Source organism: Odocoileus virginianus, chromosome 5 (assembly GCF_023699985.2).
Source record: "Odocoileus virginianus isolate 20LAN1187 ecotype Illinois chromosome 5, Ovbor_1.2, whole genome shotgun sequence".
NCBI classification, from domain to species: Eukaryota; Metazoa; Chordata; class Mammalia; order Artiodactyla; family Cervidae; genus Odocoileus; species Odocoileus virginianus.
Genome location: NC_069678.1, coordinates 52,869,766 through 52,896,350, shown reverse-complemented (window position 1 = coordinate 52,896,350; position 26,585 = coordinate 52,869,766). Strand labels below are relative to the sequence as shown.

Genomic DNA, 26,585 nt, shown 5'->3' with positions numbered 1-26,585 from the left:
CAATTTAGGAGGGAAAAAAAAAAAACAACACTGATAGAACTGCCTAAAGCACAAGTGGATTGAAATCAGCAAGATATGATAAATTGGATGAATTTGGAAGAAAAATGTTGGAGGCAGAAAATGTAATGTGTTTCAATGGAAACCGTAAAATCTCCTTGAGAGTCTTCATTTCAAACTCATAAGTGGATTTAGAGAAAGACAAAGTACATAATGGAGGTAAAGTAACTAAGAATTGTATAAATCTGATCACAGGCACTTAGATATAACGACCCTCAAATAATTAATCCTGTGACCTTATATTCTGAATTGAAAATAGCAGTTTTGTTCTCAGAAGTGTCTTTTATATCACAGCTGGCACTTTGTGAAAAATATTTGAATTTGCTTCTTCATAACTGCATTTGTATAAATTCTGTTGAAATAACTGCATATAATTGTCCCATCTTTCAGCTATACTTATAACAGAGGGTTAAGAAAACACTAACACATACTTGTAGGATTGCAGTGTCTGTTTGGTATGCCATATCTCTTCAGTATAAATCAAGAAATTTATATGTTTAATTTCTAACAATGGAAAAAACTCAAAATACAAGATAGAGTAAGTATTCCTGAAACATCATATCTCTTTAAAATATCTGACATGCAGTATTTCATGAAGAAAAAATAAAATATTTGCTTAGGCAATTTAGAATAAAAACTAGAAGGGATAACAGGTTTAATTTAAATAAAATAAGACATATATTTATTACAAGTTAATAACTAGAAAGAGGAATTTTGGATAATGTTTACAACAAAAATAATCAGTAGTTAGGCTGTCATGTGTAATTTGAATGATTTATTTGCTAATATAATGAAACAATATAGTATATATCCTTAACCATATGTTATAACTTCATAATCTTACAGAAGTTCCACTGACATATATAATATCATGTTTACCACTAATATACTACCTTCATGAGAATAGAGTTTTATATGCCTTATTTACTGTTGGATTTTGAATACCTAGAGCTTTTAACAATATATATGTAATAATAATCTAAAGTGTAGTTAAAAAAAAACTAAGTGTAATAAAATGCTCTCTAAATTCCAAAACCTGTTGGAGGTATGGGAAGGAGTTAAAGTATTTGGATGGTGATCCATTCATTCTGTTTGTAAAGTGCCCAGGTGGAAAGGAAAGAATACACATGATCTGGTCTAATCCCCATGTCAAATGGAACTCCAAAAAAAAAAAAAAAAATGGACAAATGATATTTTCTAGGAGGAAGAGATCTTATCTATCAAATGCCCTTAGCAAGATGATGCCAGGCTAAAGGATTGCTTATATTAAATAAACCCAGAACCTATCAGGTTACACTCTCTGAAGAAAGTCATAGACACTATACAACTTTCTGAAAAAGAAAACAGAAATATTTCATAGTGTAAATAAACACTTGTCTCTGTGTGAGTAAACCGATAAGACTCACAGAGATCTCATCTGCTTTGCTGGGTCACAGGTGCAAGTTCTTCAAGGGGAGAAAAAACCTGGAAAGCCATGTCTGATGTCCCAGACCTATCTCTTCCTCATTTGAACCTCACAATTATTTGTATCCTTGAAATTATTAGTAAAGTTTTAATTGGTCTATTGATGAGAGAAACAGTATGGCATTTATGTAATCATATATTATTCAAATTAGAACATGTTCAAGATTGAAAGGCACTATTATTAATAATTATACCAAGACAGCAGGCACTAATAGAGACTTTACAGAGCAATAAGTACATGGTCATGGTACAAACAGCCATGGGTCATTCATTCACTAGTGTATTTGTTTATCTGATAAATATTTTAAAAGTTTTGGCTACTTGAAATATCACAGTGAGAAAGTAAACAGGGAAATATGGCCCTATGTAGAAGTTAAAATACTCAGCATATATAAAATATGAATTATTCTGGCTGACCTTACAGTGACAATATAAGGATTAGAAAAATCATAGTATGACATAATTATATGTCATTTCTAATTAATATTAAAAAATCACATATTATCCTTATGGATAATTTGCTTACCCATATTCAATTTATCTATTTGCATACTTGTTGCCATGTAATTTGCCTTGCTCAGATAAATGTAAACTTCATTTATAAATTGATTTAAGATCTCTTAACTAAGAGTACTCCATGTGGATATGATAAGCTGCCAAATGTTAAGGAAGACACACAGAGAGAAAATCCATTGTTTTCAATAAATTCATACTTTGGCAAGGGGAAGACTGCTCAAAACAACCACGATAAAAAGCACATATAGAGTGTTATGGAATGTATAAGATGAAGGCATTAATTGTAATTATTAAAGAGAACAAAAACTTAGTGTAAAAAGCAAATGTAATTAAGGTACTACAGAACAAGTGGATTTCAAAAGGCAAAAATTGACGTATTTTCAGTTGGAGGAAAAAAACATAAACACAGGCAAAATGTTATATTCTTGGAACTATAACTAGCACTTTATATGTAACTAGAACATAGACCTGGTAAGAAGGATAAGCACTGAGATATCAGAGACTCTCTGGGAATATGTCCTCACAGGTTAAAATAAAACTACATCAAGAAAAAGATAACAAGCTGGACAAGAGATGCTACAAGAAGCAATATTAGACAGAATAAGAATTTCAATTAATTATATTGAACTTACCAAAAAAGGGGAATAAAAAGAATATAAAGTAAGAATGAGAAAAAAATAGTAATAAAGTATATAAGTGAAAATCTTATGTAGGTGGATGATACAAATAGTAAAATGGGTGTTACCAAAGAATAGTTCATGAACTTAAAGATCAGACTAAACAATTTCCTGAAAGAATTCTGGAAAGGATGAAGAAATATAAATTAAAAAGAGATGGAAAGATATAGAGAAGTAAAAGTGTTAAGGTAACTGGTTTCCCAGAAGATGAGAAAAAGAAAAATGGAGAGGGGAAAATATGTGAACAAATAAATGTAAGATATGCTAAGTAGAAGGGAGAAAGAGTAAAATATACATATAACCATGCTTATTTTTAATTTTATATATATGAGTGTATATATATATATATATATATAAATATATAACCATATTATAGCAAAATTTAAGGACCAAAGTCAGACAAATTTAAAAGCTTCTAAAGGAACAAGAATAAAGTGACATCACATCACTTAGCAGCAACGCTGAAAGCAAGAAGACACTGGACGGACAGTTCGGAGGAACAGGAATAACTCAGAGATACTACGGTTCAGTTCCAGACCACCATGATAGAGCAAGCATCACAATAAAGTGAGACACACAAAGTGGTGGTTTCCCAGCGCATATAAAATTATATTTACACTCTTTATTTTTCTGGGCTCCAAAATCACTGCAGATGGTGATTACAGCCATGAAATTAAAAGATGCTTACTCCTTGGAAGGAAAGATATGACCAACCTAGACAGTTTATGAAAAAGCAGAGACTACTTCGCCAAAACGGGTCATCTAGTCAAGGCTATGGTTTTTCCAGTGGTCATGTATGGATGTGAGAGTTGGACGGTGAAGAAAGCTGAGTGCCAAAGAATTGATGCTTTTGAACTGTGGTGTTGGAGAAGACTCTTGAGAGTCTCTTGGACTGCAAGGAGATTCAACCAGTCCATCCTAAAGGAGATCAGTCCTGGGTGTTCATTGGAAGGACTGATATTGAGGCTGAAACTCCAATACTTTGACCACCTCATGGGAAGAGCTGACTCATTTGAAAAGACCCTGATGCTGGGAAACATTGAGGGCAGGAGAAGGGGACAACAGAGGATCAGACGGTTGGATGGCATCACCAACTCAATGGACACGGGTTTGGGTGGACTCCGGGAGTTAGTGATGGATAGGGAGGCCTGGCGTGTTGCAGTTCATGGGGTCGCAAAGAGTCTGACACAACTGAGCGACTGAACTGAACTGAACTGATAGTCTATTAAGTGTGCAAAAGTATCATGCTGAAAAATGTATATAACTTAGTTAAAAGTACTTTATTACTAAAAACTGCTAACCATTATCTGAGATTTCAGCAAGTCACAGGGGATCTTGCCCTGACATTGATGGCTGTTGGCTGGAGGTTGGTGGTTGCTAAAGGTCAGTGTGGCTGTGGCAATTAAAATAAGATGATAATGAAATATACCTCTTCAATCTACTCTTTCTTTCACAAACAATTTCTCGTAACATATTTTCCCACAATCTGTGTGCTCAGTCACTCAGTCATGTCTGACTCTTTGTGACCCCATGACCTGTAGCCTGCCAGGCTCCTCTGTCCATGGGGATTCTCCATATAAGAATACTGAAGTGGCATTGCCATGCCTTCCTCCAGGGGATCTTCCCAACCCAAGGATCGAACAAAGGTCTCGGGCATTGCAAGCAGATGCTTTATGTCTGAGCCACCCACAGTAGAACTTTCAAAATTGAAGTCAATCCTCCGAAACCCTGCTGCTGCATTAGCCACTAGGTTTATGTAATATTCTAAATCCTCTTTGGTCATTTCCACAATCTTCACAGCATCTTCACCAGGTTTAGATTCCACCTCAATAAATCACTTTGTTCATCTGTAAGAAGCAACTCCTCATTTGTTCAAGTTTTATTGTAAGATTGAAGAGTTTCAGTGAAATCATTAGTCTCCACTTCTAATTCTTTTGCTATTTCCACAAAATCTGCAGTTACTTTCTTTCCTGAAGTCTTGAACCCTTCAAAGTCATCAAGGAGGGTTGGAATCAGCTTCTTTCAAACTCCTATTAATGTTGATATTTTGACCTCCTCTCATAAATCACAAGCGTCCTTAAGAGCATCTAGAATGGTGAATCTTTTCCAGGAGGTTTTCAATTTACTTTGAACAGATCAATCAGAGGAATTTCTAACCATTGTAGCTATAGCCTTACAAAATGTATTTCTGACAATAAAGACTTGAAAGTCAAAATTACTCCTTGATAAATGGACCACAGAATATTGTGTTAGCAGGCATCAGAGTGCTATTAATCTCATTGTACATCTCAATCAGAACTATTGGATGACCAGCTGCACTGTCAATGAGTAGTAAAATTTTGAAAGAAATCTTTTTTCATTTTTAAGTGGTAGGTCTAAACAGTAGACTTAATATTTAGGAAACCATGTTATGAGTATTGGCTTCAACTTAAAGTCCCTAACTGTGTTAGCCAATAATAAGAGAGTCATCCTGTCCTTTGAATCCAAACATTGAGTTTTTCTCGCTAACTATGAAAGTCCTCAATGACATCCTTTTCCAATATAAGGCTGCTTTGTCTGCATTAGAAATCTGTTGTTTAGTGTAGCCACTTTCATTAATTACCCTGGCAGGATCTTCTGGATAACTTGTTGCAGCTTCTACATCAGCACTTGGCGCTTCATCTTGCAATTAAATTTTACAGAGATGGCTTCTTTCTTTCAACCTCATAAAACAAACTGTGCTAGCTTCAAACGTTTCTTCTGCAGTTTCCTCACCACTCTTGTCATGCACAGGATTGAACAGAGTTAGAGTCTTGCTCTGGATTAAGCTTTGGCTTAAGGGAATGTTGTTATTGACTTGATTTTCTATCCAGACCACTAAAACTAAGTATCAGTAGTAAGGATGTTTCAGTTTCTTATTCATATGTTCACTGGAGTAGCATTTTTGGTGGTGGTGGTGGTTTAGTCGCTGAGTCGTGTCCGACTCTGAGACCCCATGGACTGTAGCCCACTAAGCTCCTCTGTCCATGGGATTCTCCAAGCAAGAATACTGGAGTGGGTTGCCATTTCCTTCTCCAGTAGGATTTTTAATTTCCTTCGAAAATGCATCCTTTGCATTTACAACTTGACTAACTGGTGCAAAATACCCAGCAAAACTTGCCATTCTGAATAAGCTAATTATTTCTAGTTTTAATTTTTTAACTTAAATATAATTGATTTACAATGTTGTGTTAGTTTCTGCTGTGTGGCAAAGTTATTCAGATGCTGCTGCTAAGTTGCTCAGTTGTGTCCGACTCTTTGTGGCCCCATGGACTGCAGCCCATCACACTCCTCTGTCCATGCAATTATCCAGGCAAGAATACTGGAGTGAGTTGCCATTTCCTTCTCCCGAGGATCTTCTCTACCCAGGAATTGAACCCACAGTTCCTACGTCTCCTGAACTGGCAGGCAGGTTCTTTACCACTAGCAACACCTGGGAAGCCCCATATATATCTTTTTCCTATTCTGTTTAAAATTAATTAGAGTATACTTTCTTTACAATGTTGTGTTTCTACTATACAGCAAAGTGAAGCAGCTATACATATGTGCATATTGCCTCTTTTTTGGATGACACATATATTTAGACTCTATAAAAATGGCATACATGATCTTATTTGCAAAGCAGAAATAGACACAGATGTACAGAACAAACATGGATACCAAAGGGGAAATGGGGGCTGGGATTAACTGGGAGATTGAGATTGATGTATATATACTATTAATACTGTTTATAAAATAGAGAACTAATGAGAACCTACTGTATAGCACAGGGAACTCTACTCAATGATCTGTGGTGACCTAAATCATTTCTAGCTATTGATTTATAGTTAGAGATGTGTGAACTTTCCTTTACTTGAACATTTAGAGACCACTGTAGGGTTATTTACTGGCCTAATTTCACTATTTTTCTGTCTCAAGGAACAAGGGAAGCTCAAAGAGAGGGGGAGACATGGGTGAATGGATGGTGGGTGGAGCAGTCAGAACGTATATGACAGCTATTGATTAAGTTATTCATTTTTATGGGCACAGTTTGTGGTGTCCCAAAGCAATTACAATAGCAACATCAAATATAATTGATTACAGATCACCATGACAAATATAATAATTACAAAGTTTGAAATATTGCAAGAATTACCAAAATGTGAAACAGACACAAACAAAGCAAACGTGGTTGGAAAAACTGCTAAGAGACTTGCTTGATGCAGTTTTGCCATAAATCTTCAATTGGTAAAAATGCATATTCACAAAACAGAAAAAAAAATGAGGTATGCTCGTATAGAAAGAAAATAATCTTAAACATAGACTTAAAAATTTAGTCTTCTTATTGCTCAAATGTGAGGTAAAAAATTAGTGTATAAGATAAAAGGTGAAAGGTTTTCTACTATAGCCTCATGTAATAAATACTTTTGAAGAAAAGTGAGGTGCAGCAATTTAAGAAATAAATCAAGGAGATGCTACAAAAGATACAGAAAGTAATGTCAAACAAATAGCAAGATTTGTAGTTTCTTAAAAAAAGATTTTAAAATTAAAATCAAACAAAAAATGACACAACTAAAACCTAGGCAATATTAGGACTGGATCCTGGACAAATAAAAAACATTCCACAACTGGTAAAACATGAATATGGTTCACAGATAAGTTAATAGTATTGTATGGACATGAAAGTGTTAGTCACTCCGTCCTGCATGACTTTTTGCAACCTTATGGACAGTAATCCAACAGGTTCCTCTGTCCATGGAATAGTCCAGGCTAGAATTTTGGAATGGGTTACCATTTCCTTCTCCAGGGGATCTTCCTGACTGGAGGGACTGAACCTGAGTTTCTTACACTGCAGGCAGATTTTTTTTACCATCTGAGCCACCAGTATGGTATGAATGTTAATTAAATTCCTGTTTTGATAACTGTGCTATGATTATTTAAGATGATAACATCTGGGGAACAGGTGAAGGGTATTTAGGAATAATTTGTAATGTATGTGCCTTTTCTGTAATTTGAAATTATTTCAAAATAATAAGTCAAAAGAAAGGAAAAATATAGATATTTGTTATGAAAAAACAAGAAAGTAAACAAGATTAGAACTGGAAAAAAAGTAGAAGCTAGAAATATGCCCAGTTATCTCAATAAATACAGTAAAAATAAATGGACTACAGACCTGGACCAGCAATTTCCTATTTTCATTATATATATATATATATATATATATATATGAAATTCAAAAATGAAAGGATGAAAAATTATATATGGAAAATTTTAACTAAAATATAGTTGAGCATATATAATAACATCAGACAACAGAAAATATGAAGAAAAAAATTATTAGGAACAGAGAAAGTAAACATATAATAATAAAAGGTTCAACTTACCAAAAATATGTATCAATTATAATCAGGTAGGTACTTAATAAAATAACCTCACAATGAGGAAAACAAAATTTGACAGAATTAAGGAGAAGCAAACAAATTCACAATTATAGTGGAAGATTTCAATATATCTCTTTCAATTCTTTGTTAAGTAGACAAAAGAAAAATCAGCAGGCAGATGTAATTAGATAATAAAAATAGAATATTTGGATAACTATGCAAAGTTTGATGCAATGGACTTAATAATTTGTCATAACTACTTTTTTTACAAATAACAAAGAGTAGGTATAAGCTGGGATTGAAAAAGGTTCTTCTTATGAAAATCATGAAAGTTAAAAGATGCTGATTCCTGTGGGATTGCAAAAGCACTCCTCTCACTCAGTACTCCCAGAATTGCTCATATTTCAATTTAGAGGAAATGAATTAACTAGTGCAGAAAGGTTTGCATCACAAACACAATGGTATTACCTGATATTAACTAAGTAGTAGAAAGAGACTGCCAAACTTCTTAATTTTTCAAACTAAGTTTTGTTGAACTCACACTTGGGTATGGTCAGAGAAAGAAATTATACCAGTCATTCTGAAAGGAAATCTTTACAGTGAAGAAAGGAGAAACACTGCTCAGTAGAAAAGTATTTCTCATTCTATATCACTTTAACTATATATTTGAATATATTATTGTATAGAAATTGGTAGAATGGTTTAAGATAATACTAAATATAAAAATGCAATAAGTGGAAAGCAACATAAAATACTACTTAGCTAAAAAAAATAAAAGTGATCTTTAATGCTGAATTGATAAAATCTTATGCGAAAAAATAATACTAACCTGTTGAAGTAACATCAGTATAATTTCTGGCTGCTTAAAATCGACCAATTTGCTAAAACAAGTATCAGGTAATTGTGATTTAAATTTAAAAATATAGGGAGAAATGTTATTTTCTACTCTAATTCCAATGTTTTTAGATAAGTATAATGATTTTAGATAAGCAAGATACTCTTTAACTCTCATGGCTTTTTTTAAACATCAGGAATATTAGAATAAATGGGAAATAATTAATAGAATTTTATATAAAATGGGTGGTCCCACAATATTTGGAATGACAGAGGGAGTGACAGATTTTTATTAGGTTTCATGGATTCAGATAGCTTAATCTAATACAACCATATTCCAATGCATATGATTTAATTATTTCACAATGATACATTTATGGTCCTCAGGAGGCATCACGGTGAAATAGAAAGGGCACTAGACTTTGAATCAGGAAACTGCCTGGGAATAGCAAAGCTCTGGCACTTATGGATTATATGACCTTGAGTAAACTATTTTAGCTCTTTAAACCCACTTTCCTCATCTATAAAAGAGAAACAATAAATTAAATTAAATGTTACAATGTGACATTATCTGGGATGGTTAACACATTTTAATCTTCATGATCCACTGATGATGGCTACAAAAAGTATTCACTTGAGAGGGAAGTCAATCAGAATTCAGAATGATTTATAATTGACATTTTCCAAGTGTTAAAACATCCCTTGTGTCGAACAGAATATATGTTCCAAAACTTCATATTCCCTCCTTTTCACCTTATCTTACCTTCTTTTCACATATCTAATATAAATTGTGAATATAAGTCAGCTCAATTTAAAGTATCAATATTGATTTCAGATTAAAAAGAATAAGTTAAACTGTTTCAACATATTAATTTTTTGCTTCCTCCCTGCAAACCTAGTACCATAATAAAAAATGAAAACACCATGTAAAGACAATGAGAAAGAAAGAAAGAAAATAGCAGTGACATATTAAAAAAAACTGGAAGCAGGAAAGCAGATGAAAAAAAGGTAATGGACAACAAATTATTATAAAGTTGAAATTTACTGCAGGGAAACAAGAAGAAAGCTGATCCACAATACCAAACACTAAAAAGGCAGAGAATTGGAAACATGACTTAAATAATTGTTTTAAAGGCATGACTATGTCAACGGAACTTTTGGCAACCACATGTAACCAAGTGACTCTTCCATCCCTTGGTAGGAGATGGGATATTAAAGATTCATTTTGCAGAAAAGTTAAACTAAAGAGATTCTATATTCAAGGACATAAGTACAGCTAAGGATTCAGGGGTACCTGACTGAAAAATTGGGAAATGAAGGTCCTCATACCAAGTTTTTCAGAGAAATCAGTGCTCTATGATGACCTAAATGGGAAGGAAATCCAAAAAACAGGGGCTAAATGTATAAGTATGGCTGATTTACTTTGTGGTGCAGCAGAAATTGACACAGAAGCGTAAGGCAACTATACTCCAATAAAAACATCAAATCTATATGATATTCGTATTCTCAGATAAGGAGAAGAAATTGTATCTATTAACTAAGAACTGTTGTGTATTTTAGTGTGTATTTTAGAATTTTGATTACATAATTTAAAAAATAGAGTTAGAAGGAAAAATTTAGTAAATATTCCATAAAAGAGGGAAAATTAAGAAAGGAGAAAATAGCTTATAAAAACTAGGAAAGTTAGAGGATCAGTCCAAGAGCTTTGTCTGAATAATAGGGCTTCTAGAAAGAGAAAATGAAATGGATAAAATACATACAAGAATATTGGGTCAGAATGATTGTAGACTAGGAATCTATGAGGGTACCACCCATATCCTCAATCTTTCATAGGAAAAACAAATAAATATCTACAGAATGGCTAAGACAGCTTTATACAAGCTCTGGAAATGAGTCAATGATTTACACAACTAAGTAAGCACTCAATCCAGAAAAAGCCACATTCAAAAGAGTCAGATATTTCAAGGGATCATTTAGATGTACTAACATATGGCAGAATATATATTTTATTAGCATATTAATACTTATTAATGTTTAATGAAAATATTTATTAATATATTGACATATGTTAATATCAATTATTAATTGAATAAGTATCAATTATTATTAATGATTATCAATACTTAATATATTAATATAAGACATTTCATAACATTTTTATTTGCAGTTCCCTACTCCTTCCCCAGCGTGGCAAAGCAGAGTCAGGAGAAATCAACCCATTGTCAGTTCTCTTACTTACGATGGAAGGAACAGAGTAGAATTTGTTTGGAATGTTCTAGCTTGTTTTGGGGCTGCCTGAAGGACTGGTTTGTCTCTCACCTGACCCAAAGATCAGAAGAGAAATGGAAATAAAGATTCCAGGCTAGAAACCAAATAGTGGTGAACACTGTAAACTGCAGGGAACTGCTGATCCACAGACCCCAGGGGAAAGCAGGGTGGGCTGAGAAATACAAATAAAAAATCTAAGATCCCAAAATTAAGCTGGGTAGAAACTCTGGGAAATCAAGACATTTTACCTGGGGACATAAAACAAAAATAAACAAATGGGACCTAATCAAGCTTAAAAGCTTGTGCACAGCAAAGGAAACCATAAAACAACAAGACCTATAGGATCAGAGAAAATATTAGCAAATGATGTGACTGACAAGAGATTAATCTCAAATTAAAATATACAAACAGCTCATACAACTCAATAAATAAACAAACAAGTTAAACAATCCAATAAAAAAATGGGCAGAACAGAGAAATGGCTGGCTTCAGAGGCTGAGAACAGTGGGAAGAAGTTATGGAGGTGGGAAGATTCTGCACTTCGGTGTAAATTTCACTTGATCAGGGATCATTTCTCAGACTCAAGTTAGAAGTGAGAGTTCAGATTAAGTGAGGTCCCTGTTGCTGCTTTGAACACCTCAGAAGGGGAGAATGGATTTATCAGAGGTGAAAGAGAATTTTGCTAGGAGTCAAAGAAAATAATAAAAGGTCCAGCACTAGGACTCCTGCTCCTTCTTTTTACAAAATGCAAAGATCACTCATAAAACTCCAAGGATCGCTCTAGAGATAAAGTGACCACCAAGGAATCAGGCGAGAAGGATCATGACTGGTATAAAACTCAAAAGTGGTGCAGTGCTTCCAGTGGTAGCAGCAGCACCAGGTCTCAGTTGGCTCCATCTCCAGTTCGGGCCCCAGCACGGGCTCCAGCAGCAGCTCCGGCTCATCCTTAGCACCCAGCCTCTCAGAAGTTCCGGCATATCCTGCAGCTCCAGCTCCAGCAGCACCTCTGGCTCTCAGAGTCCTTCTCAGGGCAAATATGACAACAGGTGGGGCTCCCCCTCCAAATTCAAACCACCCAAAAGAGATGAAAACGAAAAGAAAAGGCAGAGACCTTCCCCCCAATCTACCAAAGTGCTCATCAGGAGGCTCACCATAATGTGACCAAAGATCACATCAAATTAATGATTGACATGTCTGGGGAAAGGATGCACCCCCATCTGTCTAAAGACAACACATATATGGAGCTTGAGAATCCAAATGAGTGGAGAAGGCACTGAAGCCCATGGATGGAGGACAAATCGATGCTCAGGAGAACACTGCCACCGCTGTGCTGGTCCCCTGGCCTTGGCCAGCTCCACCGGCAATTCCAGTCAGTCTTCTCAGGAGAATGCTTCTACCACCTCCCACATGGCACAGGTCACTCCCATGGATAAGGAGAAGGTCGCTTTCCCCTTGGCACAGGGCTTCTTTGCAAAGGTGAGCCTGCTTCCCCTGCGGCTCACCAAAGGAGCCACTCCAGCTCCGACTCTTCCCTATAAGCAGGGCCACTGAAGTCCTGCCCCTGTGACTTGTTTCCCATCCAACACACTCTTGTCACTTTTCTAGCCAAAGGAGTATTGCCAGGAAAGAAATCCCTCACTTGGGGTAGGCTTCGAAGATGAAGCAACCAACTGAGATATTTCCTCTGTCAGCATGATTCGGGTTGCTGGCATCTTGTTGGATTGGGGTTGTGCTTATAAGGATGACCTCTAGTTTTCTGGCTAGTAAGACTACACACTTCTAGTTCCTGAGAGTCAGTTTAGCAGCAAAGTCAGCAGGGATGAAGAGGGCTTCAAATGGTGTTACCGCTCCAGGTGGGAGCTTGTTTTTCCATTCCATAGATGATCTGGGCCCCCTCTGGTGGTCTGGTCAGGCCCTAACCTGCTGGCCTGCCGAGTCCTACAGGAAAGGGAATACTTTTACACAACTGCCTTTCCTGTTAGCCTGGCCCTGTTTCCCTGCTTGAGTCCTCCGATCTCTAGGGTCAAATACCACCTGTTATCTGCTCAAAATGATTCTTTTCACACGTACTCATGTGTATACACATGTGTGCACACAAACATTCCCACATTTCCTTTTCTTTCTGAAATAGTGAATAAGTTGAAAACCAGCTCTGATAGGTCATCACAAACCCCCCTGTTGTTTTGGTATTCATGGTGGTTGTGCAGGTTACCTTTGCAACATTTACATTCTTTTCTGGCTTTTCTTGTACAGTCAATATTATTAATTTTCTGTTTTGAGTTTTTTAACTTTGCAGCATTTTAGATAATGCTGTTTCCATTTCCATTTAGTTGTGTAGAATAAAATAATTGTGGTGAATAAACCTAGGATTAGAGTGCATGGGTAGAAGATCTAAATAGACATTTCTCCCTAGAAGACATGCAGATGGTCAGACGGTACCTAAAAAGATATTCAACATTGCCAATTATTAGAGAAGGTCAAATCAAAACTAGTGAGGTATCATCTCACACCAGTCAGAATAGCCAACATAAAAAAAGTCTACAAATAATAAATGCTGAAGATGGTGTGGAGAAAAAACAACCCACCACATTGTTGATGGGAATGTAAACTGGTAAAACCACTATGAATAGTATGGAAGATCCTTAATAAACTAAAAATAGAGATACTATATGATTCCGCAATCCCACTCCTAGGCATATATCTGGAGAAAGACATAATCTGAAAAGATACATCCAACCCAATGTTCATCAAAGTACTATTTAAAATTGTCATGACATGGAAGTAACTTAAGTGTTCATCAACAGATAAATTGAAAAGTAGATGTGGCATGTATATTATATATATATATATATATATATATACACACATATACACACATATATAGAATATTATATATAATATTACTAAGTCATAAAAAAGAATAAAATAATGTGATTTGTAGCAAAATAGATGGACCTAGAGATTATCATAAGTGAAGCAAGCCAGTCAAAGAAAGACAAACAGCAAATGATATCACTTATACGTGGAATCTAAAAATATGACACAAATGAACTTATTTAGGAAACGGAAATAGACTCACAGATATAGAAAACAAACTTAAGGTTACCAAAGGGAAAAGGGTGGGAGAGGTGGGATACACTGACCCAGACAGGATGCATGTCCAGAAAAGACCCAAGAAAACCTTAAGTATATTCACCTTGGGTTAAACACAAGTTTAAGGGGTTCACTAATTAGTAAGAGGGAGAAGGCAATGGCACCCCACTCCAGTACTCTTGCCTGGAAAATCCCATGGATGGAGGAGCCTGGTAGGCTGCAGTCCACAGGGTCTCGAAGAGTTGGACACAACTGAGCGACTTCACTTTCACTTTTCACTTTCATGCATTGGAGAAGGAAATGGCAACCCACTCCAGTGTTCTTGCCTGGAGAATCCCAGGGACATCGGAGCCTGGTGGGCTGCCGTCTATGGCGTTGCACAGAGTCGGACACGGCTGAAGTGAATTAGCAGCAGCAGCAACTAGTAAGATTTCCATGAAAGTCTGCAAAGACTGGACAATGTGACTATTTTACAAATGTCATATTTTCAACAAGGTACACAAAGGAAATAGGGAAACAAGGCCCTTTGAAAGGACAAAAAATAAATACCCAGAAACTTTCCCCAAAGAAACATTCATATGAGCTTTATTGGACAAAAGTTTTAAAACAACGCTTTTAAAATTTGTTCAAAGATATGAAGGAAAATACAGACAAATAACAAAAGGAAATAAGGAAAACAATTCATGAATAAAATATCAATGAAGGCATAGATATAATCAAAGAAACAGAATTGGGGGTGGGGCAGAAAAATAAAACCACCAAATTGAAAAGTTTACTGTGCAGTTATTAGTCATTCACTCATGTCTGACTCTTTGTAAGCCTGTGGACTATAGCCCGCCAGGCTCCTCTGTGCATGGGGAATCCCCAGGTGAGAACATTGGAGTACACTGCCAGTCCCTTCTCCAGGAAATCTTCCCACCCCAGGGACTGAACTCATGTCTCCTGCATTCCAGGTGGACTCTTTACCATCTGAAGCCAGCAGGAAAGCCCCAAAAGTTCACGAGAAGGGTTCAAAAATAGACCTTTAAAAAAGAAAGCAGAATCAGAAAAATTTAAAGCTGTCATTTGAAATAATTGAACCTGAGGAACAAAATGACAAGAGAATGAAGATAAGTGAACAGAGACTAAGAAACTTAAAAAATCTCATAAAATGTTCTAATATATTCATTGTGGGATTCCCAGAAAGAGAAGAGAGAAAGGAGCAGAAAGGTCATTTGAAGAAAAATTGGCTGAACTCCCAAATTTGAGGAAATATATGAATTTGCAAATCAAAGAAGCTCTATGAATGCCAAGGAAGATAAACAAAATGAGACTCATACTGAAAGACAGAATAAAAAAACTGTCAAAAGTGCCAAACAAGGTGAGAAATTTGAAAGTCAAAAGAGAAAGTGAGTCATCACATACAAAGGATTTTCAATAAGACAACCAGCAGATGCATCAGCAGCAACTTTACAATGGAGAAGGCAGTGGGATGATATATTCAAAATGCTGAAGTTAAAAAAAAAAGGTGTCCACTGAGAATTTTATATTTAGTAAAACTATCTTTGATAGTCAATTTTATGAGACAATTTAGGCCATGGTACTCAGATGTTTGGTCACACATTATTCCAGATGTTTCTGTGAAGGTAAATTTTGGACAAAATTAACACTTAACCAGTAGACCTTGAGTAAGGATATTCTATAATAAAATAAAAACATGAAAGACATTATATAATAAAATAAAGACATTATATAACAAAATAAAGGCATTACATAAAAAAGGGTGAGTTAACCAAGAAAACATAATAATGATGAACACACATGTGCCAAACTTCATATGCACAAAATATATGATGCAAACATTTACAGAATTGAAAGCAGACTTAAACATCTCTGCAATAAATGGTAGGAGACTTCAGTGCCTCACTTTCAATACAGGATAGAACAACAGAGAGATCAAAAAGTAAACAGAAGATTCAAACAGAACTATAGATCAATTGGACCTAACAGACATATGCAAAACTCTCGATCAACCACAGCAGAATATATGTTTTTCTCAAGTGTATATGGGACGTAATCCAGGATACACAGTATGTTAGGCCATAAGACAAGTTTTTAAAAATTTTAAAATACTGAAATCATACCAAATGTATTTTGAAATCATAAGGGGAATGAAAAAATCAACAGCATAAGGAAAAATGGAAAATTCATAAATCTGTGAAAGTTAAATGGCACACTCTTAAAGAGCCAATAAGTCAGAGAAGAAATCACAATGGAAAGTATAAAATATCTTGAGGCAAATAAAAATGCATGCACAGTATACTGAAACTTATGGGATTCAGCAAAATCAGTGCCAAGAAGCAAGAATATGGCTGTAAGTGATCACATTACAGAAGAAAGATTACAAGTAAACAAACTATATAGCTTGTGGAATTAGAAAAAGAAGAATGAACTAAACTCAAAGCTAGCAGGAAAAAAGGAAATAATAAATACTAGCATAGAAATAACAAAACAGAATTATAAAAACAACAGGAAAAACATTGAAAACAGGATTTGCTTCTTCAACAAGGTAAGCAAAATTGTCAAAACTTTATCTAGAAAGACTAAGCAAAAAACATAGATAAGGATCAAATAGCTAAAATCAGAAATCAAAGGGGACTGATCAATATTACAAAAATAAAAAATATTATGAGTATGATATACAGTTATATTCAAATAAATTGGAAAACTTAGAAAAAATGGTCAAATTCCTAGAAATATGCACCTACAAACACTGAATCATGAAGAAATAGAAATTCTAAATGGATCTATAATTCATAAGGAGATTAATAATCAAAGACTTCCCAACATTTTCCCAAAGAAAGCTGAAGACCAGATGGCTTCCTTAGTAAAGAATGAACAACAAAACTTCTCAAATTCTTCCAAAAAATTGAAGCAGAAGGATTATCTCCTAACTCCTATGAGGTTATATTAGTTTGATACCAAAGCCAAAGAAACTATAAATAATGAAAATGAATATACTTTATGAATATTGATATAAAACTCCTCAACAAAATACTAGAAAATTCAATTAAACAGCATATTAAAAATATTACACACCAAGACCAAGTGGGAATTATTCTTGAAATGCAAAAATAAGTACAATATAAGAAAATCAATGTAATATACATTAACAGAATGAATTAAAAAAAACACAATTATCTCAATCAATGCAGGATAAAAAATGGCAAAATTCAACAAACTTAGAAGATAAAAAGTACCCACAAACAGGGAACAGAAGGAAACTACCTTGCTTGCTAAGTGGCGCAGTGATAAAGAATCTGTCTGTCAATGCAGGAGACACACAAGAGTTGGGTTCTATTCCTGGGTTGGGAATATCCCCTGGAGAAGGAAACCCACTCCAGTATTCTTGCCTGAAAAATCCCACAGACAGAGGAGCCTGGTGGGCTATAGTCCATGGGGTCACAAAGTGGCAGACATCACTGAGAATGCATGCATGCACACACCTCAACATAATTAAGTTAGTACAGGAAAATAACCGGAGAAGGCAATGGCACCCCACTCCAGTACTCTTGCCTGGAAAATCCCATGGACGGAGGAACCTGGTAGGCTGTGCAGTCCATGAGGTCGCAAAGAGTCGGACATGACTGAGCGACTTCACTTTCACTTTTTACTTTAATGCTTTGGAGAAGGAAATGGCAACCCACTCCAGTGTTCTTGCCTGGAGAATCCCAGGGACGGGAGCCTGGTGGGCTGCCGTCTATGGGGTCGCACGGAGTCAGACACGAATGAAGTGACTTAGCAGCAGCAGCAGGAAAATAACATTACTTTGTTGACAAAGGTCCGTCTAGTCAAATCTATGGTTTTTCCAGTAGTCATGTATGGATGTGAGAGTTGGACTATAAAGAAAGCTGAGCGCTGAAGAATTGATGCTTTTAAAATGTGGTGTTGGAGAAGACTCCTGAGAGTTCCTTGGACTGCAAGGAGATCAAACCATTCTATCCTAAAGGAGATCAGTCCTGAATATTCATTGGAAGGACTGATGTTAAAGCTGAAGCTCCAATGCTTAGGCCACCTGATGTGAAGAACTAACTCATTGGAAAAGACCCTGATGCTGGGAAAGATTGAAGGCAGGAGGAGAAGGGGATGACAGAGGAAGAGATGGTTGGATGACATCACCAACTCGAGGGACATGAGTTTGAGCAAGCTCTGGGAGTTGGTGATGGACAGGGAAGCCTGGTGTGCTGCAGTCCATGGGGTCACAAAGAGTTGGACATGACTGAGTGACTGAACTGAACTGAGGGTAATAACAAGGTCTTCCCTGTTGGCTCAGTGGTAAAGAATCCACCTGTCAACGTAGGAAATGCAGGTTTGATCCCAGGGTTGGGAAGATCAGCTGGAGAAGGAAATAGCCACCCACTCCAGTATTCTTGCCTGAAAAATCTCATGGACAGTGGAGTCTGGTGGGCTACAGTTCATGGGATCACAAACATTGGGACATGACTGAGCATGCATGCATGCACAAACTTCAACATAATTAACATCATATGGGAAAATAACAAGGGCTTCCCTGGCGGCTCAGTGGTAAAGAATCGCAGGAGAAGCGATTTGACTCCTGGGTTGGAAGATCCCCTGGAGAAGGAAATATCCACACACCCCAGTATTCTTGCCTGGGAAGTCCTATGGACAAATGATCCTGATGTGCTACAGTCCACTGAGTCACAAAAGAGTCAGACAAAACTTAGCAACTGAAAATAACAAGAAAATAACACACTTAACATCACATTCAATGTGAAATACTGAAAAAACTTTCCTCTAAGATCATGAGTAAGACAAGGATGCCTACTTTTGTCCCTTGTATTTAATATAGTACTGGAAGTCCTAGCCAGACCATTTAGGCAAGGAAATGAATTAATAGACATGCATATTAGAAAGGTAGAAATAAAATTATCTCTCTTCATAGAGGACATGATCTTGTATTTAGAAAATCTTGAAAATTTTAAATACACACATACTCTGACATGCCCCAAATCCTGTCAGAATTAATAGACAAATTCAGCAAAATTATAGACTACAAAGCCAATACACAAGTATCTTTTGTTTTCCTACACATTCTAAAAGAATTCAAAAAGGATATTAAGAAAACAATTCCATTTATAATAGTATCAAGAAGACTACCATACATAAAATAAACTTAACCAAAGAGGTGATGAAACTGTACATTGAAACCTTAATGCATTGTTGAAAGAAATTAAAGATGACACAAGTAAGTGGAAAGACATCCTGTGTTTATGAACTTGAAGACTTAATATTCTCAGGCTACTATTCAAAGTAATCTACAAATTCAATGCAATCCATATAAAAATCCACTTGTTCTCACACATAAGCCCCCATTTTAAAACTTACTGCAAAGCTTTAGTAATCAAAACAGCATGGCTCTGATATAAAGACAGACATACAAATCAAGGGGAACAGAATAAGAGCCCAGATATAAACTCCTGCATGTATGGTAAAATCATTTTCAACATGGGTATCAAAACCATTCAATGGGGAAAGGACAAGCTTTTCAAAAAAATGCTGGGAAAACTGCATTCCATGTGCAAAAAAGTGAAATTGGACTCTTACTTTGCATCATATGCAAAAATTAACAGCAAATGAATCAACAGTCTAAATATAAGGACTAAAACTATAAAACTCTTAAGGGAAGACACAGGGCAAAAAACTTCATGACAGGATTTTGAATGATTTCTTTGTTAAAACACCAAAAGCACATACAACACACACAAAAACAAATAGCTCAGGGAGAGGATATATGTATACGTACAGCTAGTTCACACTGCTGTACAGCAGAAACTAACATAACATTGCAAAATAATTATATTCCAAAAAAACCTAAATACCTAAACTTCATTAAAATTTTGTGCATCAAAAATAGAAAGGCAATCCACAATATGGGAGAAAATATTTTCATATCACATATCTGATAAGGTATTGATATTTAGAATATTATACATATATATATACACACAGATATATATCTATTCAGTTCAGTTCAGTTGCTCAGTTGTGTCTGACTCTTTGCGACCCCATGAATTGCAACATGCCAGACCTCCCTGTCCATCACCAACTCCCAGAGTTGACTCAAACTCATGCCCATTGAGTCAGTGATGCCATCCAGCCATCTCATCCTCTGTCATCCCCTTCTCCTCCTGCCTCCAATTCCTCCCAGCATCAGGGTCTTTTCCAATGAGTCAATTCTTCGCATGAGGTGGCCAAAGTATTGGAGTTTCAGCTTCAGCATCAATCCTTCCAATAAACACCCAGGACTGATCTCCTTTAGGATGGACTGGTTGGATCTCCTTGCAGTCCGAGAGACTCTCAAGAGTCTTCTCCAACGCCACAGTTCAAAAGCATGAATTCTTCTGCACTCAGCTCTCTTCACAGTCCAACTCTCACATCCATACATGACCACTGGAAAAACCATAGCCTTGACTAGATGACCATTTTTGGCAAAGTAATGTCTCTGCTTTTTAATATGCTATCTAGGTTGGTCATAACTTTCCTTCCAAGGAGTAAGCCTCTTTTAATTTTGTGGCTGCAATCACCATCCACAGTGATTTTGGAGTCCAGAAAAATAAAGTCTGACACTGTTTCCACTGTTTCCCCACCTATTTCCCGTGAAGTGATGGGACCAGATGCCATGACCTTAGCTTTCTGAATGTTGAGCTTTAACCCAACTTTTTCACTCTCCTCTTTCACTTTCATCAAGAGGCTTTTCAGTTCTTCTTCACTTTCTGCCATAAGGGTGGTGTCATCTGAATATCTGAGGTTATTGATATTTCTCCCAGCAATCTTGATTCCAGCTTGTGATATATATATAAATAAATCATACAACTCAACAACAAATATCAAACAAACCAATGAGGAAATGGGCAAATGATGTGAATAGATATTTTTCCAAAGATGATACATAAATAATAAATAAACACAGTAAAAATGCTCAACATCACTAATGATTATGGACATGCAAATCAAAACCACAATGAGATATGACCTCAAAATCACTAGGATGGCAGTAACAACAACAGCCAAAAAAAAAAAGATAACATCTGTTGGTCAGGATGTGGAGAAATTGGAATTCTTGTGCACTAATATTGAGAATGTAGAGTGGTATAATCATTGTGGAAAAAAGTATGGTAGTTCCTCAAAAAAATAAAAATAAAATTATATCATCCAGAAATTTCACTTCTGGGTATAAACCCAAAACAAATGAAAACAGGGTCTCAAAGAGATACCTGTACACCCATGTTAATAGCAGCATTATTCACAATAGCTAAAAGGTAGAAGCAAAGCAAGTGCCAACTGATAAATGAATGGATAAAAACATGGTACCTAGTTATAATGGAAAATTATTCAACCTTAAAAGGAAAGCAATTTTGCTACAACATGGGTGAACTTTAAAGATATTATGCTAATTAAAATAAGCCAGTAAATAAAGGGCAAATGTTGTATAATTCCATTTATATAAAAATATCTGTAGTAACCACACTCATAATAATTCTAGAGACAGAAGGTAGAATGGTAATTTCCAGAAAATAAGAGGATGGGAGGACTGGAAGTTAGTGTTCAATGGGTATAGCATTCCAGTTGAAAGAGTTTATAAAAAGCTCCTGCAGATGGATGGTCATGATGGTTGTACAACAATATAAATATGCTTAATATACAGTTAAGATGGTTACAGTGGTATGTTTTGTGTTATATTTAATACATGCATTACCTTAAAAATAAGACAAGAGAAATACTGACAAATGAGGAATATAAATTTTCAGATTGAAAAGTCACAATAAATTGAATCAAAAGAAAATCCTCACAAGCAAACAAATATCTGAGCCAAATCACTGTGAAACTGCAAAATACTTGGTACAGAGATAAACTGCTAAATGTTTCTAGTCAGTAGACAAAAACAACACACAGAAGTTCACACACATCAGAATGAGAATTACATGGCAATGGATTTCTCAAAGGTAACACTGGAAGCTAGAAGACAATGAAGCAATTCTGAGAAAACTATGACAATTCTGCAGTTAAATCATCAATTAAATGTATATGTAGCATAAAAATATGCTTAGGTTTTTAAGTTTTTTTAAAAAAATTACTTCTAATGCATAATTTCTCTGTAAACTAGTAAGAAAGTATTGTAGTAATATAAGAAAATAAACCAAGAAAAAAGATATAGAACCCTGGAAACAGGTCATAACACAGTATATGAGACAAATGAATTCTCAGGATCACAGTACTGAATGAATGTACCAAGATGAAGTGATGTACCAAGATGACAGCTGTTAAAAACAAATTTAGAAAGCAAATAGTCCTGATTAAATTAGCAAATTAAGGTCTCAAGCAGAAGTATATTGAAAAAATATATATGTATGGATGTGCTTGGTGAGAGTTGACTATTATGAGGTTTCCAAACGAGTTTTTAAGTAATAGTATAAGGCAAACATAGCCTAGTATACTGTGTGACTCAGCTGTTAGTAGTTATTTATATAGCCATAATAATTAAAATGTTAATTATTAATTAATCCCCAAATAGTGATAATATAATTTTATTGGGAGAAAAGGGGAGGGGACATGTTAAGAATGTGAATTAGGGGGAATTTATAAATAATTAAATCTCCAGTATAAAATCTAAAATTAAAAAAGAAATTCTAACAATAAATATATTACTTGGAAATATGAAAGTAAGTAACAAGAGTATTCAAAAATTATTAAAGGATTATTGCTCTGGGGAAGCAACAAAAGTGAGTGGGAGGGTATGGAGCATGGGACTACTATATTTCCTTAATTTCATTTTGATTTGTAAACCTAGGAGTCAAATAATTGGATTAAAATAACATTACTTTTAAATAAAAGATGCAGAGTTTTAGGAAATATATAAAGTATATGAACTTAATAGAGAAGTGATGAAATAACAAACCAAGTCACTGACAAATAAGAATCTGGTAGAGTTTGATGAGTTCATGTACACAGAAGACAAAAAATCAGTAAGGATAAAGATACCACCATAAATTTTTAAAAAGAAAAAGAATCAAACATTTAAGAATTAAAAGGATGGAGGGAGGGAAAAATGGGGAGCTGCTGTTTAGATATTATACATATCCAGTTATACAAGATGGAAAGGTCAGAAGGATCTGCTGTGCCTATAGCTAAATGTATTGTGCCATTAAAAAATCTGTTAAGAGGGTAAGCCTAATGCTAAGTGTTCTTATCATAATTTTTAAAGGGTTTAAGAGAAAATTGGAAATGGTCAAATAGGAGAAGGCAAGAGTGAACGCTGACATTTTAGGAGTCAGCAAACTAAAATGGACTGGAATGGGTGAATTTAACTCAGATGACCATCTTCAAGAGATGGGACTACCAGACCACCTGATCTGCCTCTTAGAAACCTGTATGCAGGTCAGGAAGCAACAGTTAGAGCTGGACACGGAACAAAAGACTGGTTCCAAATAGGAAAAGAAGTACATCAAGGCTATATATTGTCACCCTGCTTATTTAACTTATATGCAGAGTACATCATGAGACATACTGGGCTGGATAAAGCACAGGCTGGATTCAAGATTGCCAGGAGAAATATCAATAACCTCAGATATGAAGATGACAACTCCCTTATGACAGAAAGTGAAGAACTAAAGAGTCTCTTGATGAAAGTGAAATAGGAGAGCGAAAAAGCTGGATGAAAGCTCAAGTTTTAGAAAACTAAGATCATGGCATCCAGTTCTGTCACTTCATGGCAAATAGATGGGGAAACAGTGGAAACAGTGGCACACTTTATTTTGGGAGGGCTCCAAAATCACTGCAGATGGTGATTGCAGCCATGAAATTAAAGATGCTTACTCCTTGGCAGGAAAGTTATGACCAACCTAGACAGCATATTAAAAAGCAGAGACATTACTTTGCCAACAAAGGTTCATCTAGTCAAAGCGATGGTTTTCCCAGTAGTCATGTGTGTATGTGAGAGTTAGAATATAAAGAAAGCTGAGCATCGAAGAATTGATGCTTTTGAACTGTGGTGTTGGAGAAGACTCTTGAGAGTCCCTTGGACTGCAAGGAGATTCAACCAGTCCATCCTAAAGGAGATCAATCCTGAGCGTTCACTGGAAGAACTGATGTTGAAGCCGAAGGTCCAATACTTTGGCCACTGATGAGAAGAGATTACTCATTTGAAAAGACCCTGATGAAAGACTGAAGGCAGGAGGAGAAGGGAATGACAGAGGATGAGATGGTTGGATGGCTTCACCAACTCAATTGACATGAGTTTGTGTAAACCCTGGTAGTTGGTAAATAGGGATTACAGTTGAGTAAATCCCTGGAGTGGTTGCAGGGAAGCCTGGCACGCTGCAGTCCATGGTGTCTCAAAGAATCAGACACAACTGAGCGGCTGAACTGAACTGAACAGAAACTTTGAGAAAAATTATAAGACCTTCAAATTATTTTATAGACTGGTTTTATTAGTTTTCTGTGAAAGACAGGGATAAAGAGAGTAACGTCATCTGCTTAGAATACAATACTTTATCAAAATAAATTCTGCAAAAACAAAATAAAAACAAGTATGGTGGCACTAGGGGTAAAGAACTCACTTGCTAATGCAGGAGACATAAGAGATGCGAGTTCGATCCCTGGGTTGGGAAGATCCACTAGACGATGGCATGGCAACCCACTCCAATATTCTTGTCTGGAGAATCCATGGACAGAGAAGCCTGGTGGGCTACAGTCCATACGGTTGCAAAGAGTCAGACATGACTGAGGCGACTTAGTATGCATGCACAGATATGATGACAAGAATGTCATTAACATAAAATTTTTTTGTGTAATAAGAATTAATTTTCTTCAAAATCTGAAAGACATTTTATATCATTTTTCATTTAAATGATTTATATTAATCTGCTAACTGACAGATTTCCTGAAGGATGTACCACGCTGACACAGTCATACAGTAACAAAAAAATTCAATATGTTTCTTGCTAATATGTGTGTGTGTGTGTGTGTGTGTATGTTCAGTTGCTCAATGTGTCTAACTCTTTGCAACCCCATGGACTGTAGTCTGCCAGGCTCCTCTTCCATGGGATTTTCCTGGCAAGAATACTGGCGTGGGTTGCCATGCCCTCCTTTAGGGGATCTTCCTGACCCAGGGATCAAATCTACATCTCCTGTGTCTCCTGCATTGTAGGTAGATTCTTTACTGCTGATTCACTGATGGAGCCTTTCTTGATAATACTTATTTCTAATTCCCAATTTCTAGTCAAAATCAGGGCTTTCATATCCATTAAACAACTTTTTGATATATATATATATTTATAAAGTATTAAATGAGATATAGATATTTTATCTAGAAGTCTCAACATGTATTTCATGCAGTCATATTTATGGTTCAAATTAGCATGCCCAATGTTTAACAAATATAATTACTTTTCATCAAAATATGTTCATTAAATATAATTTAAAAATTCATATAACTAACCTTTTTGAATGAGATATCTTGGTTTTCTTGTTTTTAATTCATGTAAAATAGAAGAAACAAGTTTTCTCTGTTCAGTAGAATATTTTAAATCAACAGGAGAATATATACTCTGTGGAAACAAAATAAAAGCAATGACAACAATGATAATATCTCATATATATTTTAGTGTTCTCAAAGAACTCTCACATATATTATAGTACATTATCATGATTTACTTTTATTTTAAAAAACAACAGCAAAACCTGTGAGGTAGGCAGAGTTTAGAAAAGATGAAAAGAGTTCCATTATGTATGATTCTGATAAACAGCCCTCCTATTAAGAGCTGATGGTATACTTAAGACAATGTTCTAACAGAGATTGAGGGGAAGGGGATCTGTCAGGAGGATGACATGACAAAGGAATCTGAAGGGAGAAGAAATAAGAATAAACAAAAGAAACAAGACTCTTTCCTTCAGAAAGCCTGAAGGAAGATTCTAAGAAAGAAGGGACAAAATTATTTCACAGAACACCATAGACAGTAAAACAGGAAGAAATAAATGGGGCCAGAATTATCACAAGCCTTAAGAGTATATGTGGAAAGGATAAGTAGCATATTGATAAGGAGCTCTGTGGAGAGCAGAGGCACTCTCAGATGTAAACTATTCAATCCCTGTAAAGTGGTTGGGAATGATTTAATAATTGATACTGTGTTATCTCTTTCTTCACAGTCCATTCAGGATTGGTACAGATAACTACTTGAGCATCAAACATCATATCTATACTTCAGTCAGCAAGATGGAAGAAAGGATAAAATGATAAAAG

The 26,585-nt window shown here is 35.6% G+C and overlaps 1 protein-coding gene and 1 pseudogene across 4 annotated transcripts in view; one reads left to right on the top strand and one right to left on the bottom strand.

Moving 5' to 3' along the window:
* LRRIQ3 (leucine rich repeats and IQ motif containing 3) overlaps positions 1–26,585 on the bottom strand; it is a 196,135-nt gene that overhangs the window by 50,530 nt on the left and 119,020 nt on the right. For all 4 annotated transcript variants that reach the window (XM_020877711.2, XM_020877712.2, XM_070467927.1 and 1 more), the window contains exon 6: positions 25,785–25,893. In XM_020877711.2, the coding sequence (XP_020733370.1) occupies positions 25,785–25,893 (109 nt within the window). The remainder of the gene's footprint in view (positions 1–25,784; positions 25,894–26,585) is intronic.
* On the top strand, positions 11,846–12,727 carry LOC110127479 (RNA-binding protein with serine-rich domain 1-like; annotated as a pseudogene).